The following is a 20183-nucleotide window of genomic DNA, read 5'->3' as shown; positions in this document are numbered from 1 at the left end:
GTGTTTGTTATGTGTTAAGGTGTACAGGTGTGAAGGTACATGTTGTGTTTGGTATGTGTAAAGGTGTACAGGTATATGTTGTGTTTGGTATGTGTAAATGTGTACAGGCGTAAAGGTATATCCTGTGTTTGGTATGTGTAAAGGTGTACAGGTATATGCCGTGTTTGGTATGTGTAAAGGTGTACAGGTGTAAAGGTATATCCTGTGTTTGGTATGTGTAAAGGTGTACAGGTATATGCCGTGTTTGGTATGTGTAAAGGTGTACAGGTGTAAAGGTATATCCTGTGTTTGGTATGTGTAAAGGTGTACAGGTATATGCCGTGTTTGGTATGTGTAAAGGTGTACAGGTGTAAAGGTATGCTGTGTTACAGGCTCCCTGCTTTCTCGGGTGGAGGAGGAGTTCCTGTGGGAGTGTAAGCAGCTGGGCGCGTACTCCCCCATAGTGCTGCTCAACACGCTGCTCTTCTTCTGCACCAAGCTGCTGCACCTGCAGACCCTTCCGGAACACCGTCACCTGGCCTTCGCCTCCCTGCGCCGCGTCACCCGCCAGGACAGCCACGCCTCTTACCTGCGCTACACCCCCCCTCCCAAACCCCGCCCTGCCTCAGGTAGCACCTGTCTGTGTGTGTGTGTGTGAGTGTGTGTATATGCCCGTGTGTGTGTGTGTGTGTGAGAGTGTGTGTATATGCCTGTGTGTGTGTGTGTGTGTGTGAGAGTGAGTGTATATGCCTGTGTGTGTATGTGTGTGTGTGTGTGTGAGAGTGTGTGTGTATGCTGGTGTGTTTGTGTATGTGTGTGTGAGAGACAAAGAGTGTGTATGCCTGTCTGTGAGAGAGAGTGTTTGTGTCTGTGTGTGTGCGCCCTTGTGTGTGTGTATGTCTGTGTGTCTAAACAGTGTATTTCCTGCAGAAGCAGAGATGACACCATTGCCAGTGAAGAGGAGGCTGAAGGAGGCGGAGGGGGATGAAGAGGAGGATGTGATGGAGATGCCAGAGAACACAGAGAACCCCCTGAGATGCCCTGTGAGACTGTATGAGTTCTACCTCTCCAAGTGGTGAGTTACACACACACACTGTGTGATGCTGATGCTGTGTGTGTGTCTGTGTGTGTGTGTGTGTGCGCGCAATACTTGCACAGCCTGTTTGTGTGTGATACTGACACAGTGTGTGTGTGTGTGTGTGTGTGTTAGTTAGTGTGTGTGAGTGATACTGACACTGTATGCAATAATGACACAGTGTGTGTGTGTGTGATACTGATGCTGTTTGTGTGTGTGTGTGTGTGTGTGAGAGAGAGATATTGACAGTGTTTATGTTTATCTGTATCTGTGTGTGTGCGTGTGGGCATGTGTCTGTAAGATACTGGTGCAGTGTCTGTTTGATTGTGTGATATGTGCGCAGTGTGTGTGTGTTTGTGATACTGACACTGTGTTTGTGTGAGATACTGACTGAGTATTTTTGCAGTTAAATGCCTGTGAGGGGCAACTATGTAATACACACCAACACTGAGGACTTTTTTTTGAATACGATCCAAAACAGGTCCAAAAACCTGGGCCTTGTAACATTTTGTTTTTAACGGACTAGTAGGATTGTCGGCTTGTGTACATCCAACTGAGGGAATTTTTCAATGACCCTCATGTCTCAGGAAATGCCTGAGAAGTGTGTGACCTGTTCTTCTCGATAGCGCCCCCAAAGCACACACATGTGTACTGCAAAGAGATTTCTCATTGGATGGCATGTTGTTTTTGTGATTGGCCAGTGTTATCCCATGTGACCTGCAGCACAGCTGTCTAGTGTGTAGCGACTCGGTGTGCTATGAAGGTGCAGCTTCATTATCGTAGCCAGACAGCGCTGGAGAGAGAGATGGCACAGATACAGTGGTGCGTAGTAAGGTGCTGGAGAGAGATGGCACAGATACAGTGGTGCGTAGTAAGGTGCATGGCCACACAGCGCTGGAGAGAGATGGCACAGATACAGTGGTGCGTAGTAAGGTGCATGGCCACACAGCGCTGGAGAGAGATGGCACAGATACAGTGGTGCGTAGTAAGGTGCATGGCCACACAGCGCTGGAGAGAGATGGCACAGATACAGTGGTGTGTAGTAAGGTGCATGGCCACACAGCGCTGGAGAGAGATGGCACAGATACAGTGGTGCGTAGTAAGGTGCATGGCCACACAGCGCTGGAGAGAGATGGCACAGATTCAGTGGTGCGTAGTAAGGTGCTGGAGAGAGATGGCACAGATTCAGTGGTGCGTAGTAAGGTGCATGGCCACACAGCGCTGGAGAGAGATGGCACAGATACAGTGGTGCGTAGTAAGGTGCATGGCCACACCTTGGCTGGATCTTGTGTTGTGGTGGCATTGTTTTAAAATGTAAAAATGTTCACGCCAGAGCCTGTACAGCCAAACGTAATACAGAAGTAAGGGGAGGGAGGGGGAGGGGGCGTTTGCACATGTCATTGGTAATGGTATAACCGGATACAATTTGCTTTCACATACTTTAATGTGCCATTCAGATTTTTGAACTTGCATTTGATCAACACAACTGACATGTGCAATTTGTAGATCACATTGCATATCGGGGTTACTATCCTTTTTTTGTTTTTTGAATGCAGTGTAAAACAAATGTCATGTATGTACACTGCATCAAACCCCACTGGCCCATTACAGATTAGGTTTCTCCAATGAAAGTGGAATTTCAGCAAGACAATGGGAATTGGAAATGCTTTTCAGTGGATGATCAGGTTTTCTAGTCATACAGCACTGGTTATTATGGTTTGTTTTCTTGAAATAATTTAACAGGTTAAAATGCAAATGGTTTTGTAATAATGTTCTTGGTAGTGCATCATCATAGCTGTTGCTTTAAAAAATACATAATTCTATGGAAGTATGCTAGCTATGCAACATGGAACGTACTGAGTAATTTTCAGAAACAAAAATAAGTGAATTCATTTTTTTGGCCAAGACAAAATTTTTTAAAGTCTGGATAGTATCAAAAAAAACCTAGCGTTATGTTATTGTCTGGTTAGAATGGCAATTGAAGGTAGGTTAGGTGCGTGAAACATTGTAGTAAGACGTTTTACTACTCCACTGCTAACCTAATCTGAGGATACCATGTTTAACAAATTTATGTTTCAGTTTGTGATTATTTACAGTAAGTCATCTAACGCTATTGATTTTTGCATACTGTAAGATATTCAGCATAACGAACTTTAGCTCTCAAATGGTTCCACATCACCAATGTGCTTCTATTGTATTTTAGCCACCTTTTACACAAGTCAGAGGGGACTTATGTTCCATCTTCTCTTAAAGTGAAATACACACTGTTGCAGTTGCCATTTCGGGTACACACCCACACACACACACAGATGGGAACAGCAGAGATGGTGATGGGACAAAGCAGGCAGAGAGGTACTATCTATTCATTTCACAGTTTTATGGGTACATGCAGCGTAGTCCCCCGAGTCCCAGAGTTATTTGTGAACGCAGTTGGCTGTGAAACACAAATTCTGGGCCATTGCACCAATCATTGATACTGAACTGAAGTAAAATAGAATGACTCAAAGAATCCATTTTGATAAGCAGTGATTCTCAAAGTCATCGGCCTCAGAGTCGACTCTGACCCTGTTGTTGGTCTGAGTCGAGAATCGACTCTTTCGGAGTTGTCCCTCCATCACTAGCCGGAGGCAGTGTTTTCAGCGTAAGTAAGTCTAGGTAAGTAAACTTTTATTAACAATTAATATTTTAAAATCAATATTTAGCATTTTATTAGGCAGTTAATTACCTCGCCCAGTGAATTAGATAGTTGGCTAGCTAGCTATCAGCAAAGTGCCCATTCATCATGCAGCAAAAATGGCATCCTTGTATCTTAATTTGTAATTAACTTGAGTAACATCTAAAGTTAGCTAGCTGTTCGAGCTGTCGCAAACCAAAACTTGGTTTATAACCACAGAGTTTTTAGAAAGAATCTGCCGTAACTGAAATGCCACTAACTGCCTAGCTAGTGCCCATTCGTAATCAGTCATTTCAGCCTTGATGAAATTCCATTGAGGCCTTCGATGTTGGAAACGCTATCTTGGGTTAATAGTCTAAAGTGGAAGTCTTACTAGCTGAGATGTTTGTCTAATTATGTAAATATCTTACCTAGTAAAGCTTCCATTTTGATTATTAATACAAGATTGTTTTAAGCTGGTGATGTTAGCCTAGTCTTCTCGTGCTAAAATGTGCTATACACTCTTTCAACCGCCATCTAGTGTCCACAAGGGAGAACTGCAATCCCAGCCCAAAGCATGACACTGCCTGGCTAACTGCCCTCAATCGAAACTCCGCCCCCATGGGTGGTTGTCCGGTTCTCTCGCAAGCTGTGTTATTGTACGTGGTGGTGGAACAGCGTGAACATTGTGTGTCGGGAGGGTATTGTAGCATCCAAAATCCAATCCAAATGATGAGCCTTACGTCGGACAAGTAATTAATAATACATAAATAATACATATATAAATAATACATTTATATAACAACTTTGCGGTATATTATGGCAGTGCATTAGCTACACAGATTGCCAGAGATGTGATTGGTTTTATGAGAGCCAGGCTTGTCATCGTGTTTCGTTTAGCGGTAGCGTATGGTGCATGAGTCTACGCCAGTGTAGTCATTCTTGCACTCAGAATATTCATGGCAAAGTTAGGGAATGCACAGATTTGGTCATTTTAAAGATTTTGCAGTGCAGGTTTTGTTAAGACAGCTGTAATAGACCTTTGTTTCAACAGTAATGTTATGGGAATGAGCTGGAAAATTCAAGATCCACAAGCCACCACAAGCTGCACAACACAACTACTAACAAATTACTAACAAAGTCCGTAACTGACTCATTGTAACTGACAAGTGGCAGCGCATTTTACTCATGAGACAAAGATGGCCGTGCTACTGGCTCAGGAGCATTGTTGGAGGCAGTAAGGCCATAAACAAAAACATGATTTTTTTACGGACTGTAAAAAATAGAAATAATTAAAATGACAAATTCATTGTCAGTATAATTTATTTGAGGAAAAGCAATACTTTTACTCTTAACCTTTCTGCAAACTCTGTGGATGTCTTATTTTATAAAATTATTTGTTTTCATGAAAAAGCTACATTTGGCACTTTTAAACCCTATTACTAACTTGGATTTCAGGTTTCCTGAAGTAACAAAGGATGAAGGAAAGGAAGATGATCGGGTATGTTTCTTTATCTCTTCTTCATTACTGAGTTTTTTATTACTTTATTACTTTTTTTATTCAAAAAAAGTTCTGCTTAATATCTCATTTATACAACAATTTGTTAGCCTGTATTCTATTTTATTTGTTTGACTTAAAAACTAACATTTTTGCAACATTCCTCTAAAGCAGCATTCACACCGCAGGCCTGAAAACTAAATCTAGAAACTAGATTTTTTCTTTTCCTTATCTGGTCTTTTTGTCAGACTGTTCTCACATTCTTGTTTCATGTATTTCACCATATCCGATATCTGCACTTCCCTTTCTGGAACAATAGGCACAAATGAACAATAAAAATCTACTAGCTGCAAGTCTGAGAGGCTGTGTTTCAGTTCTGAAAATTGTGTCTGCATCTACAGTCCGGATCTGACATCACTATGTAGCATAGCTAGAATGACCTTGGGAGGTTTTTTGGCTAAAATGTATGTATGTAGACATGGTGGGTGAATTGCTGAATAATTTGTAGCCGTATTGTCAGATTAGATTTGAACAAAGATAAGAGCACCTCAAACTCAACACCATGATTGTTTTTTTTGTAATTTGTCATAACAGTATGTTACAGAATGAGGTGATTAAACAAACTACCCATCCTGTGTGAACAGTATAAGCTCAAATGATTTCAGCTGGATGTCCTTCCTTGTCCTGTCCTTCCTCAAAATGCAGTTTGATATACTGATAAGGGTGGTTTGTCTTTGTCACACATACACACACACGCACACACACACACACGTACACACAACAGAGACGGTGGACAAAGTAAATTAATTCTGCTAGAAAAGCATGCTGACACATAGGGCTGACTCACTAACAAACAAACAAACAAGTACGTCAGCACAAAGCTATCGCTAACAAACGAACAAGTACGCCAGCACAAAGCTTATGCTCGTCAGTCAGTTTCCACACATACAGTCTGCAGGCTTCAGCAGATGGGCTTCCCTTCAAAGGAAGTGGCCTCACACCCAGAATGCCCACTGAAAACCTCTCTGCCTCAAAAATGTGCCCCAGATTCTCAAGATTTCACACTTACTTTGAGTTTTAAATGACTATAATTGATTTTTATTTATAATAATACATAATAATAAATTATTCTATTGTCTGCCCTTTCTGGGAGCTCTGAAAGACCTGAGATGATAGCGCTCTGTCTTACCCTCTCAGTCCTCCGCCCAGGTGGATGCCGATCTGGAAGACAGTGATCAGGAAGAGGACGTGGACGAGGCTGACTTAGACTCCAGTGGGTCTGAGTACATCCCGTCTGGGGATGAATCGAGCGGTGACAGTTTCGGGTTTGAGGAGGTCGCGGTGAAAGCGGGCGCCTCGCTGGCGGCGGGCCCGAGCCCGAGCCCGGGCGACTCCGAGGTCCCCGCGCAGGACCCCCGGCCCAAGGGCCTGACGGTGAAGCGGTCCAACAAGGTGCCGAACGGAAAAATAAAATGGGACAAACGGCACTTCTGTGTCTACTGTAAGAAATCGAACAGCAAAATAACGAGACATTTGGAGCGGAAGCACGCGGCTGAAGCTGACGTTGCCCGCGCTCTGAGCTTTCCCAAAGGGTCCCAGCGCAGGTTACAGCTCCTGCAGCAGCTGCGCCACAAGGGTGATTTTCGGCACAACGTCGCCGTGCTTAAAAAAGGAGACGGCGAGCTTGTGACCTGCAAAAAGCCCGGTTTCAGCGCAGCGGCCAGCGATTATCAGCCCTGCCAGTACTGTTTGGGGTTTTTTTTGAAAAAGGACTTGTGGAGGCATCAAGGCATCTGTAAATTCAAGCCAGAAACTGAGGTCAAGACCAGGAAGCGAGTGCAGGCGATTTCCTCCAAACTTCTTCCTTTGCCGAAAGAGAGTGTTGGCAGCTGCAGGGTAGTCCTGTGTAAGATGCACCCGGACGACGTGTCGATGCAGGTCAAAAAGGATCCCCTCATATGCAAATTTGGCGACATGCTATTTGCCAAGCACGGGCACAACGAAACCCAGCACCAGTACATTGCCATGAAGATGCGAGAATTGGCCAGATTTGTCCTCGCACTCCAGAAGATGGATGGCAACATCGAGTACCTGCGAGACGTGATTATGCCGTCGAGATTTGATTTGGCTGTCGAAGGTGCGAGGAGAGTTGCGGGGCACGATGCCGTCGCAGACACATACAAAGCCTCGTCCGTGTTCCTGAAGATCGGCTACTCCTTGAGGAAAGCGGTCGACATTGCCGTTGGGGAGTCCATCATCAATGATGACGTCACAGCGGAAGGTAGAGGCAAAAAATTCATCCAGCTGCTGGAGTCCAAGTGGAACGCGTGCATTTCGAGTCGCACCCTCGGCTCCGTACCTCGAGGCAAATTGAGCAGGTGTGATGTAGTCCCTTTGACGGAAGACGTGATGAAGCTTCAGACGTTCCTCTGGGAATCTGAAGAAAACGCAAAAAGGGAGTTGGAGGGAAACCCCGGCCCAACTGCATGGAGGAAGCTGAGCGAGGTCCTTCTTTTGGAAATCGCCGTTTTTAACGGAATACGGGAGGGCGAAGTCGCGAAAATGCTCCTGGAGACGTACGTAAAACGGTCGAAAGCGGCCGCTGGTGCTGAGGTTGACGAGAGCCTAACGCCGCTTGAGCAGCACCTGGCTGAGATGTGTACCGCGATCGAGTTCCGGGGCAAATTTGGAAAAAAAATCTCCGTGCTCCTGACTCCAAGCATGGCTGCATCGATTGAAGTTCTCAACAGTGCGCGGGGCACTGTTGGGGTGCCGCAAGACGATCCCCACGTCTTCGCGAGACTCGAAGTGGATCCTCCCGTCCGAGGGAGCCCCCGCCTCAGGAAGTACGCGGCTGACAGCGGAACCGAGTACCCCGAGCACCTGACCTCAGCCAAGCTGCGAAAACGCGTGGCCACGCTGTGCCAAGCGATGCATCTGAGGGAAGACGAGCTGGACCGAGTGGCGGAGTCTTCGGGCTACGAGCTCGGAGTCCGTCCGGAGTCCGGCAGCGTCTCAGAAAATACGCCGCAGCTGACAAAAGTCAGAGAACTGCTCGTTGCCATGGAGAAAGGAATGTCAGCACATCATGGGATGCCATTGGAGGAGCTGCACTGTCCTGGCACGGGTAAGTAGAAATTGTTTACGTTGATTCGTACATATATAAGGTATGCATTTAATTCAAGTGCTTTTGTCTTTGTGACAGCGTTTTGTTTATTTATTTAATGTTTGTTTGATAGGGATAGATGTATTTAAACATTGAGTGTGTAAAAACAAAAACTCAATGCAGTGTATCACTGCATATATATCATATGCTGAGTTCCAGTGCTTTTCCCTTGGAGGAAATAATCAAATAATTGCAGCTACAGGAAATTTAATATGCATTATTTTCTCAGTTACACACAGTTGTGGTGGTGGATACATGGATAATGTTTGTATGTGTGCAAACCTTGATAGAAGTTCACATCTTTTTCCTTTTTTAAGATCTACAGCCAAACAATGATAACCACATCGCTAAGATGGAGCCAGGTGGAAGTGAATCCACTGAGCCCACAAGTGAATCCAGTCCATGTTCCACTGCTCCCACTGAGCCCACAAGTGAATCCGGTCCATGTTCCACTGCTCCCACTGAGCCCACAAGTGAATCCGGTCCATGTTCCACTGCTCCCACTGAGCCCACAAGTGAATCCGGTCCATGTTCCACTGCTCCCACTGAGCCCACAAGTGAATCCGGTCCATGTTCCACTGCTCCCACTGAGCCCACAAGTGAATCCAGTCCATGTTCCACTGCTCCCACTGAGCCCACAAGTGAATCCGGTCCATGTTCCACTGCTCCCACTGAGCCCACAAGTGAATCCGGTCCATGTTCCACTGCTCCCACTGAGCCCACAAGTGAATCCGGTCCATGTTCCACTGCTCCCATTGAGCCCACAAGTGAATCCGGTCCATGTTCTTCTGCAACCACTGAGCTTGCAAATGCTCCCAGTCCATGTTCCTCAGAACCCACTGCACCCGAAAGTGATGATGGACTAAGTAAGCCTGACTCAAGCACGCCCAGGACTAGACAAAAGGCAGAGACAGGTACATTTCATTTCTTAAATCATATAATCATTTCATTTCTTCTGTAACCTTGGCTAAATCCTACCCTTGGTTATTGAATGTGTTTTATGAGTTGCTTCGTATCATAAATGAGTGTGTTCAGTCTCTGACTGTCAGACTGTGGTATTCTTGTGTGTGTAGGTGCAGACTCTGAAAATGCCGCTGCACAGAAACGACAGAAGAAGAAGAGCTCGTGGACGGTCGCCGAGCAGACTGCGGTGAAAACTGAACTGCAGGAGTTCATCGCTCAGATGAGGGTCCCTGGAAAAAAGGACTGCGAGGCCTGTTTAGAAGCGAAGCCGGACATCCTGCACAACAGGTCCTGGAAAGACATAAAGTACTACGTCTACAACACTATTATGTCCAACAGGAGGCGGGGTCATACCTGTGTGGTAGATGCCAGTGAAAGACAGGAGAGAGGGGAAGACGAATGTGTGGCAAAAAAGAAAAAGGTGGGGTACATGGATAGATAGGTTGGAGGAGATGAGGATGGCAAGAATGAGGGAGATGGGTGATGTAGAAAAAGAGGAATGTAGAGAGATGGGGAAGGAAAGGAGGGGTATGGCTGAAAATGGGTTTGGAAGGTAACAGTGGAAGAGTTGAGTGGGTAGAGTGCAGGGTGGGCAGGAGGAGGAGGAGAAGCACTGTTATACTGTCCTGCTTTACCTTCAGCCTTTAACATGCAAGTTCACAAGTATGCGATTGGAATGTTCTCAACTGGACATTCTAATGCTGATGCAGCAATCACTAATAGTAACTGAAAGCAATAGAGTTCTAGACCACTGACTTTGAATTTCCAAAGAACGTACTCTCGAAAAGGGATAGTGTTTTATGCACCGCATCAGAGGGTGGAAGAGTGGCCCTAAAAGTGTGTGTGTGTGTGGGGAGGGGGGTGTTGGTGGGAACCGGGAAACCTGTGAAGTAAAACATACATTCCAGTGAACTCAAGAGATACAGAAATGCAGAAAAGGGTTATAAGATGTCCTATTGATATTTTTTTGAACGATTTACCTCGTTACATAAAATCCAAAGCCAGTCCTACACCAGCTTTTGAGTGCATCTGTTTCCACCAAATGCCTGGCAATCTATTGTACTACACCAGAATGGTTAATAGAAGACACTACATGGAAATACATTATTGTTGTAAAATTGACTTGTTACATGGACACAACGTGCAGTATAGCTTCCAGCGAATGTCTGTGCCTTTTGCGTTTCCACCAGTGTCTCCTTCAGCTGTTTAAAGTTTGCATCTATGTTCCCCTAAGATTGCAATATGTTAATTTTTATTTCTCAAAAAAGTACCCGTTAAAAGTAACACTTAATTTTCTTCAGAGCTGAAAATGGGGGAGGCTCAGCAAAAAAGCAGCTGTTTCTGTTCTGTAAAATGGTAAAACATACACATGCAAATACCGGGGAATAAAATCAGATTTTCTTTACTTTTGTCTCATTCATCTTTTGATCTCGAATCTAAATGCCTTAATTACAAAAATAACTAATTTCACTCTACTGTTCCTGTACTTATGGAGGGCCCTGTATGGGTACAACTGTACCACTTATCATGGTACACACATAATGTACGTAAAAAATGTATCATAAATCATCATTTTTTTGTACAGTATTTTTTTTGGACAAATTGAAGATCGGTTATGGGGTAAATTATTATGCACAGCTCATACTCAAGTTACGACTGCATTTTTTTGTGTTCTGGACCTTTAAATTCTAGTCCTGTTAAAACCTGAGCCTGTTAGGTTTTACAGTCAGATGCAGTTTTAGCAGAAGCTGGACAGGTAATACCTTTAGGCGTAATGCTTATAGACATGAACGGTAGCAACAAATGCCAATTCTAAATTCTAAATCTTTCATTCACTTTTTTCCCTTTGTGCATGAAAAAAATCTTGCCTGCCTCAGAGTGTGGTGTATCTTGAGGCGCGACAGTATTTGTCCAACTAAAAAAAGCCATTTTGATGTGATGGTCCACTATTGGCGCTGAAATATCTCATTTTATCTAGTATCTTTTTTTAATGTAAAGTGAATAATCTGGCAGCCAACGCTGGGGCTGTGTATGTCCAATTTTCACCCGAATTTGGAACACAGCATTGTACCCCACCTGCATTCATGGAGCAACCCCCACTGCACTGGACACACAGGTATCTGCCCCCAGTGCACTGGACACACAGGTATCTGCCCCCAGTGCACTGGACACACAGGTATCTGCCCCCAGTGCACTGGACACACAGGTATCTGCCCCCACTGCACTGGACACACAGGTATCTGCCCCCACTGCACTGGACACACAAGTATCTGCCCCCAGTGCACTGGACACACAGGTATCTGCCCCCAGTGCACTGGACACACAGGTATCTGCCCCCAGTGCACTGGACACACAGGTATCTGCCCCCCAGTGCACTGGACACACAGGTATCTGCCCCCAGTGCACTGGACACACAGGTATCTGCCCCCAGTGCACTGGACACACAGGTATCTGCCCCCAGTGCACTGGACACACAGGTATATGCCCCCACTGCACTGGACACACAGGTATCTGCCCCCACTGCACTGGACACACAGGTATCTGCCCCCACTGCACTGGACACACAGGTGTCTGCCCCCAGTGCACTGGACACACAGGTATCTGCCCCCAGTGCACTGGACACACAGATATCTGCCCCCAGTGCACTGGACACACAGGTGTCTGCCCCCAGTGCACTGGACACACAGGTATCTACCCCCAGTGCACTGGACACACAGGTATCTGCCCCCAGTGCACTGGACACACAGGTATCTGCCCCCAGTGCACTGGACACACAGGTATCTGCCCCCAGTGCACTGGACACACAGGTATCTGCCCCCAATGCACTGGACACACAGGTATCTGCCCCCAGTGCACTGGACACACAGGTATCTGCCCCCACTGCACTGGACACACAGGTATCTGCCCCCAGTGCACTGGACACACAGGTATCTGCCCCCACTGCACTGGACACACAGGTATCTGCCCCCAGTGCACTGGACACACAGGTATCTGCCCCACTGCACTGGACACACAGGTATCTGCCCCCAGTGCACTGGACACACAGGTATCTGCCCCCAGTGCACTGGACACACAGGTATCTGCCCCCCAGTGCACTGGACACACAGGTATCTGCCCCCACTGCACTGGACACACAGGTATCTGCCCCCACTGCACTGGACACACAGGTATCTGCCCCCAGTGCACTGGACACACAGGTATCTACCCCCAGTGCACTGGACACACAGGTATCTGCCCCCAGTGCACTGGACACACAGGTATCTGCCCCCAGTGCACTGGACACACAGGTATCTGCCCCCAGTGCACTGGACACACAGGTATATGCCCCCAGTGCACTGGACACACAGGTATCTGCCCCCAGTGCACTGAACACACAGGTATCTGCCCCCAGTGCACTGGACATACAGGTATCTGCCCCCAGTGCACTGGACACACAGGTATCTGCCCCCAGTGCACTGGACACACAGGTATCTGCCCCCAGTGCACTGAACACACAGGTATCTGCCCCCAGTGCACTGGACATACAGGTATCTGCCCCCACTGCACTGGACACACAGGTATCTGCCCCCAGTGCACTGGACACACAGGTATCTGCCCCCAGTGCACTGGACACACAGGTATCTGCCCCCACTGCACTGGACACACAGGTATCTGCCCCCAGTGCACTGGACACACAGGTATCTGCCCCCAGTGCACTGGACACACAGGTATCTGCCCCCAGTGCACTGGACACACAGGTATCTGCCCCCAGTGCAGACCCCCGACTCTCCTTTGGCTCAGCCGCCTGCTTCTCCATACACACCACTGCCCCGCTTTGGAGGGGTCTGGGTTTTTTCAGATATAATTTTATATATACAAGTAGTCATTTTGTAGTCTGTTCTGCCCTATACCACTAGGTGGTTGGGATACATTTTTTTGAAAAGCAACATCAAAATGCTGAAAACGTGGGCCTTGGTATGAAAGGATTAAATCAACGCTGTATTTTGTATATATATGAAAAGCTATGTAATTAAAAAATGAACCAGCTAGCTAGTCAGCTCTTAGAGCACTTACACTCGCTAGGCATGATGGGAAAGGGCTACTTTCTGCCCAGCAACAAAAGTGTCCTCACAGTGTTGGTCCATTACACGTTTATTGCCCTGACAAGAAACTGTCACTTTTTTGTGCAAAGCATGGCTCCCAGTGCACACACTTTCTCATAGAACTTACTACCACTGAAATTACTGTGTGTGTATTTGTGTGTTTGAGATACTGTGTGTGAGTGTGTGTGATACTGATGCAGTGTGTGTGTGTGTGTGTGTGGTACTGATGCAGTGTGTGTGTGTGCGTGTGTGTGTGTGGTACTGATACAGTGTGTGTGTGTGTGAGTGTGGGTGATACTGATGCAGTGTGTGTGTGTGTGTGTGTGGTACTGATGCAGTGTGTGTGTGTGTGTGTGGTACTGATACAGTGTGTGTGTGTGTGGTACTGATACAGTGTGTGTGTGTGTGTGGTACTGACACAGTGTGTATGTGTGTGTGTGGTACTGATACAGTGTGTGTGTGTGTGTGTGGTACTACTGATGCAGTGTGTGTGTGTGTGTGTGTGTGTGTGGTACTGATACAGTGTGTGCCTCTCTCTCCAGCCCGGACTCAGTGAAGCAGAGCAAAGACCTGTTCTACCTGCAGCCAGAGCACAGCTGCATGCCCAACAGCAGGCTGTGGTACTCCTCCCAGCCCCTGGATGGCAGCGTGCTCAACAACATGCTCACACGCATCCTTGCCGTACAGGAAGTGTACCTGCAGCCTCAGCAGCCCACAGCCAGGCCCCACTCCAACGGCGACCACTCGGAGTGACCTGAGAGAAGGAGAACACCAGAATTGCACCTGTACACCTGAGGGTGTCACCTGTCTGACATTTTAAATAGCCTTTTTATATTAACTTAAGTTTGAGTGTGTATGCTGAACACACAGCTCATTTCAGATTGTAGGTAGGCTAGTAAGCATCCCTTGTGTGTGTGCATGTCTGTGTGTGGGTGCGTGCGAGTCTGTGTCTGCATGTGTGTCTGTGTGTGTGCATATGTGCGTGCGTGTGTGTCTGTGTGTGCGTGTCTGTGTGTGTGTGTGCGTGCATGTCTGTGTCTGTCTGTCTGTGTGTGTGCGTGTGTCTATGTGTGTGCTAAAGTACAAATGTGTGCCTGTAGTAGTGAGAGGTTCGCTGGAAACAAGGGTATTATAACATTTTCAGGTGTGATTGGGTGGAAGTGGCTGGATGTGTAAGGTAGTTTCAGGTGTGTGTGGGTGGAGGGGTAAGGTAGTTTCAGGTGTGAGTGGGTGGAGGTGTAAGGTAGTTTCAGGTGTAAGTGGCTGGATGTGTAAGGTAGTTTCAGGTGTGTGTGGGTGGAGGGGTAAGGTAGTTTCAGGTGTGTGTGGGTGGAGGGGTAAGGTAGTTTCAGGTGTGAGTGGGTGGAGGTGTAAGGTATTTTCAGGTGTGAGTGGCTGTTCTGTTCAACGTAAGATGGCATTGGCCAACAGTAATGTCATTACGCTTAATAACCCTTTGTAGTCAGTTAGGATAAGGTCACAATCATCTTAAGAAATGTCAGTATTTGATATTGTAGACATACAATAATATTGCTGCTACTGAATGGTAAAATGGCTGACTCTTCAGTTTATTTACTTTGTGCTTTTCCAGGCTGGAGCATGCATCACTGAGCATACTCAGTACACACTTCAACGGACTGTCATTTCCCCTCTGTCCAGCCCAAAAAGCACGGTACTGGTGGTGCGCCTCATTTCCACACCGAATGGTCTCGAGAAACAGATATAAAATAAATATTCTCTAAAAAAAATAAAATAAAATTTTAATGCTTTGAATTCTGGTCTGTTTTTACACTCACATTGAGAAGCCTGGCCAAAAATTTCAATGAACATCTGCACCAAAGGTCTGTTTAAACTGTCTGAAGGATTTTGCCTGTGTGATGTAACAGAGAATCTAAAACAGTTTTTTTTCTCAGCTTGTCAGTGTGCCTCCAGGTGAGCCGCCTGTTCTCTGTGCTGTGTGTTCCATGCTCCGGGTAACAGGCCGTTTCACATCTGGGGGTACAAAATTTTGATTAACATAAGACCCCATCTTTTCCCTGATGCTCTCTACCCGATTACTGTTAATACTTAACACAGCTTATTATCTTTTTTAAAAAGTGAGCGGACAGTCTGCCCTCCTTATGTAATTCTTGCCTTTTCCAGTCTGGGACGAGCAGAGAGGGTTGAGGGTGTCATAGTTGGGAATCGAGCCTTCAGCTGCACTGGGGGGTTTGTATATGGGCTAGGGGTCAGCTGCACTGGGGGGTTTGTATATGGGCTAGGGGTCAGCTGCACTGGGGGGTTTGTATGGGCTAGGGGTCAGCTGCACTGGGGGTTTGTATATGGGCTAGGGGTCAGCTGCACTGGGGGGTTTGTATATGGGCTAAGGGTCAGCTGCACTGGGGGGTTTGTATATGGGCTAGGGTTCAGCTGCACTGGAGGGTTTGTATATGGGCTAGGGGTCAGCTGCACTGGGGGGTTTGTATATGGGCTAGGGCTCAGCTGCACTGGGGGTTTGTATATGGGCTAGGGGTCAGCTGCACAGTATCCCCATCTTGCCAATGGCTTCGTCCCTGTATTACGTCATAGTATCTGCCGTATTTTGTCCTTTAAGAGACTCATAATGTCAAAAGTACTGTTGTAGATGTCTACGCCGTGACCCCAGTTCTCTGAAGAACTGACAGACAGATAAATTGCCTTTCCAGCTCTGACCAATAGAGGGCAGCCTAACAAAGCATGTTTATTATCATTGGGGAGAAGGCAGTGTACAGACTGGAACATAGACTGTGCCGATTAACTAGCCAGTCAAGTTCTAGGGGATATTTCACGAAGCAGGATTACGGAGTTAGCTGGATAACTGAGCTGAGTAAAAACCAGCAACAGCTCTTTTTACTTCAGTCCACGTTCCAGATTTGGGAGGCTCCCGCGTTTGCCTCCGTGCAGTTATCCAGCTAAATCAGTAATCCTGCTTCGTGAAACGGACTTCAGACTGAGTATATTATACTTAGCAGCGTGCGCTGTTAGTGAATAATTTATAGTGCAGTTAGAACAAATCTCAGCATTGCTTCCATCGCCTGAATAGATCAGTGGTACTTTTTGACGGCCACGAAACTGTTTGTATGTAGGCTATAATTTCGTATCCATACTCCCCCCGTCTCTTAGCAACGCAACCGCGACCCATGGAAGTTAATGCATAATTCATTTTCCTCGTCTCATCCCACGTCTGTCACTGAGCATCACGCCCACGACCCGCGGAAGTGTCATGCATGTGGTTAGCATTTCGGTGCACAGCGCAGAGCTGTATCGATTATGTGGTGTACATTGAGCGTTCAATGTGTATAGTGCACTACACGACTGTATTCTGCGATGCTGTCGCGACATGTAACTTAGACCGGAGGGCTGTGCACTTCCGTTTTGATAAAAACAAAAAACAAACAAACAAAAAAAAAAAAAAAAAACAGCGCTGGTCAAAGCATCTAAACGTTTTATCCATTAAACATGAATAAAGACTACGAATGAAGAATGTGCGGCGGCACGATGGTGCGGTGGGTAGCTAGCACTGTTGCCCCAGGGCAAGAGGGCCTTGGTTGAAATCCCGATCGTTTGCATTTCTTCCCGTGTCGTTTCCTCCCACTGCCCAAAGACATGCTGGCTAGGTTAATTAGAGTCTAAAATGACCCGCAGGTACGAGCATAGACATATATATGTCTATGGGTACGCGTGTACGAGTGAATGGTGGTTGTGCCCTGCGATTGACTGACGACCTGTCCAGTGTGAATTCCTGCATGACCAGGATAAGCGGGTTAGATCATGGATAGATGGATGTAATATGATTATATTTTATCACACAGCCGCTTGTGCGAGCTAGCCACCAGCACTAGGCATGTCTCCATACAGCTTCACCGTGCTAACACTCAAAGAAGAACATCTCAGCAGGCTTACTGCCGTTAGCTTAGCAGGGTACCAGAGTAACAAACACAGGTTAGCAGCTTCTGCACCCGGTGTAGCTCGCTGGTCATCTGCAGTGCAGAAGGAAGAGCCAGTTATGGACGAGGCCCTCCCTTTTCTTCCATTTTCAGTGAAAATCCACTTTTGGCCTCAAGAGCAGATACGTTAACAACAAGGTAACACTGGCTACGATTAACCCTAACCCTGACCAACCCACTTAGAACGCACTTAGATTAAATGCACCAAACTGCAGTGCCGTCTGAAAACATAAGGCCTGCTGCCGACTACTCGCACAAAGGAATCGCCACCAATAAAGCGCAAAAGCCAGTCTGTGCTCCAGCATTGGCTTAATGCTGTTCATACAGGTGGGTCGACGTTATTTTACAAAACATTATGTTTTAAAAGCGCAGGATTAATTTAGAAATAAGCAATATCGTTAAATTAATTAATGCACAAATATAATGCTGCGAATAAATCAAAGGCTTAAAACCGTCAGCAGTCTTGTTTTACCCTCGTCTTTGAGGTCACATTACATTAGCACAAGGGCAGTTAATAGCACTCTGATGTAGTTAGAGAACTTGATTACTGAATGTGGTAATGTGACAGATCTGCTTCCCAGCATTGCAGTCACGCATCTGTAGCGACAGATTTGTGTTCCTGTTGCCTCGTTGAGTATATCTATCTTAGCAATTTATATACATAAATAACTATGAATCATATGATATAATTACCCACAAGCATTCAAGTCTAGTGTATCTCTTACTGTAGCAGCCTCTTGAAATAATAATAATAATAATAATAATAATTTTATTTTATTATAAGATATGTATGCCTGTTATTTAATTTCATTTTTATTTAAAGGGGATATGCATTCCATGTCTCCTCTGTTTTAATTGTGTGATTCCTGCTGGTTACACTTTTTTTTAAAAATTTCCTACAGAATCAGATATAACGCCAGGTTCTTGTTGTTTATGTTCTCTAGTTTACAGTTAATGTAATTTTAGCTGAACTGTGGCGACCTCTGGTGGCACAGTTGTGACATGGCTCAACATGAGCATGGGTCTGCACAGGAGAAGTGGTGTAAGGTCAGTGTGATTCTTCTCTCTCTCCCCCCATTTCTCTCCCTGCCACCCCACCTCTCTCTCTCTCTCTCTCTCTCTCTCTCTCCCTATCCCCCCCCTCTCTCTCCCCCCCGTTTTTTTTCTTTTACAGCGTGCGTGTGTGTCTGTGCGGTGTGTGTGGTGTGTGTGTGTGTGTGTGTGTCTGTGTGTATGTGTGTGTGTGTGGTTATGTGTGTGTGTGTGTCTGTGTGTATGTGTGTGTGTGTGTGTGTGTGATGTGTGTGTGTATGTGTGTGTGTGTCTGTGTGTATGTGTGTGTGTGTGGTTATGTGTGTGTGTCTGTGTGTATGTGTGTGTGTGTGTGTGTGGTGTGTGTGTGTAATAATGATTGCTGCTATTTCTAGCACACCGGGAGCAGTGGCCCAAATTCTCGCGCCCCTCCTTGTGTCCCGATTGGCTGCCATCCCAGAATGGCAGAGTGGGGCATTATGGGTACCCAGGAATTGAGGCGGGGTCAGGGTGCAGGCAGATGGCTTTTTCTGCATCGGACTGAACGCGTGTGCCGCTGAATGGTTTCGCCTGCAGTTTGCTTCACTCTCCCGTAATTATAAGGACATTCAGTCTGCGGGTAAAGTGTTTAATGATGAAGCTGTTTTAGTGAGATCATGTAAAAATTCAAGGCTTACATAAGAGAGTGTGTGTGGGTGAGAGAGTGGGAGAGAGGGAGGGATGGAGAGAGAGAGAGAGAGAGAGAGGGAGAGAGGGAGAGAACACAGACCCACTACCTGGGGTAGAGTATGTGTGGGAGAAAGGGCACAGGAAGCAAGGGATGAGAAAGAGCTGGGGGGGGGGGGGGGGGGGGGAGGGATAGGGAAGACAGAGGAGAGAGAGAGAGCAGGAACAGGAGAAAGAGAGAGCGAGAGAGGTAGAGGATGGGGATGAAGGGGCATTACAGGGCATTTAGAGACATCAGTAGACCTGTGGATGAAGAGCTCACTACAGTAGAGGTGCCTGCTGAAGGCTCTTAATAAGGCTTCAGCTTCAGTGCATTTTCATCCTCTCAGCCGTCATTAACACTGAGAGGGGTTTCTGACCTTCTCCTCTCAAAACTGCTGTTCTTTTACATGCTGTGTGTGTGTGTGTGTGCATGTGTGTGTGAGGGTATATATGTGTGTGTGTGTGTGTCTGCGCGTGGGTGAGTGTGTGTGTGTGTGTGAGGGTATATATGTGTGTGTGTGTGTGCCTGCGCGTGGGTGAGTGTGTGGGTGAGTGTGTGTGTGTGTGTGGGGCATTGTTAATGTTTGTGTATTTTAATGCTGTAGCCCAAGTTCACTAGAAAGAGCATTTTGGAGAGCAGGGAGAGTGAGAGTGGCTCAGAGACTGAATGAGAGAGAGAGAGAGAGACAGAAGAAGGGTGTGATTGTAGGAGAGCAATATTGATGGAGAGAGAACGAGCACGAGAGATTGAGGGAGAGAGAGAGATTGAGGGAGAGAAATTGCAGGAGAGATTGAGAGAGAGCGAGAGATTGAGGGAAAGTGTAAGGGATGGAGAGATTGAAAGAGAAAGTGATTGATGAGAAAGAGAGAGAGGAAGAGTTTGAGGGAGAGAGTGATTGAGGGAGAGAGAGGAAGAGAACAATTGAGGGAGAGATTGAGGGAGAGAGAGAGCAAATGTGGGAGAGAGAGGGATGGCAAGATTGAGGGAGAGAGAGAGAGAGCCAGGGAGAGAGAGGGAGAGTGAATGCTGGAGAGAGAGGGAACAATTGAGGGAGGGAGAGG

General features: G+C 46.5%; 1 protein-coding gene across 12 annotated transcripts in view; it reads left to right on the top strand.

The window, feature by feature from the left end:
• The window catches only part of LOC118225672 (zinc finger MYM-type protein 4-like), a 48821-nt gene extending 33632 nt beyond the window's left edge, over positions 1-15189 (top strand). For 6 of the 12 annotated variants that reach the window (XM_035414511.1, XM_035414537.1, XM_035414520.1 and 3 more), the window contains 6 exons: positions 372-608; positions 910-1054; positions 5166-5208; positions 6403-8332; positions 8689-9285; positions 9445-10739. In XM_035414511.1, coding sequence (XP_035270402.1) covers positions 372-608; positions 910-1054; positions 5166-5208; positions 6403-8332; positions 8689-9285; positions 9445-9776 — 3284 coding nt within the window. In that variant the 3' untranslated portion in view covers positions 9777-10739. Of the gene's footprint in view, positions 1-371; positions 609-909; positions 1055-5165; positions 5209-6402; positions 8333-8688; positions 9286-9444; positions 10740-13958 lie in introns of those variants that run through there. The other 6 variants (XM_035414502.1, XM_035414484.1, XR_004764884.1 and 3 more) reach the window with 6 other exon arrangements.
• Positions 15190-20183: the final 4994 nt, after the last annotated feature.

Source organism: Anguilla anguilla, chromosome 1 (genome assembly GCF_013347855.1).
Source record: "Anguilla anguilla isolate fAngAng1 chromosome 1, fAngAng1.pri, whole genome shotgun sequence".
Classification (NCBI taxonomy): Eukaryota; Metazoa; Chordata; class Actinopteri; order Anguilliformes; family Anguillidae; genus Anguilla; species Anguilla anguilla.
Note: the sequence above shows the minus strand (reverse complement) of the source record. Positions and strands in the feature narration are given on the sequence as shown.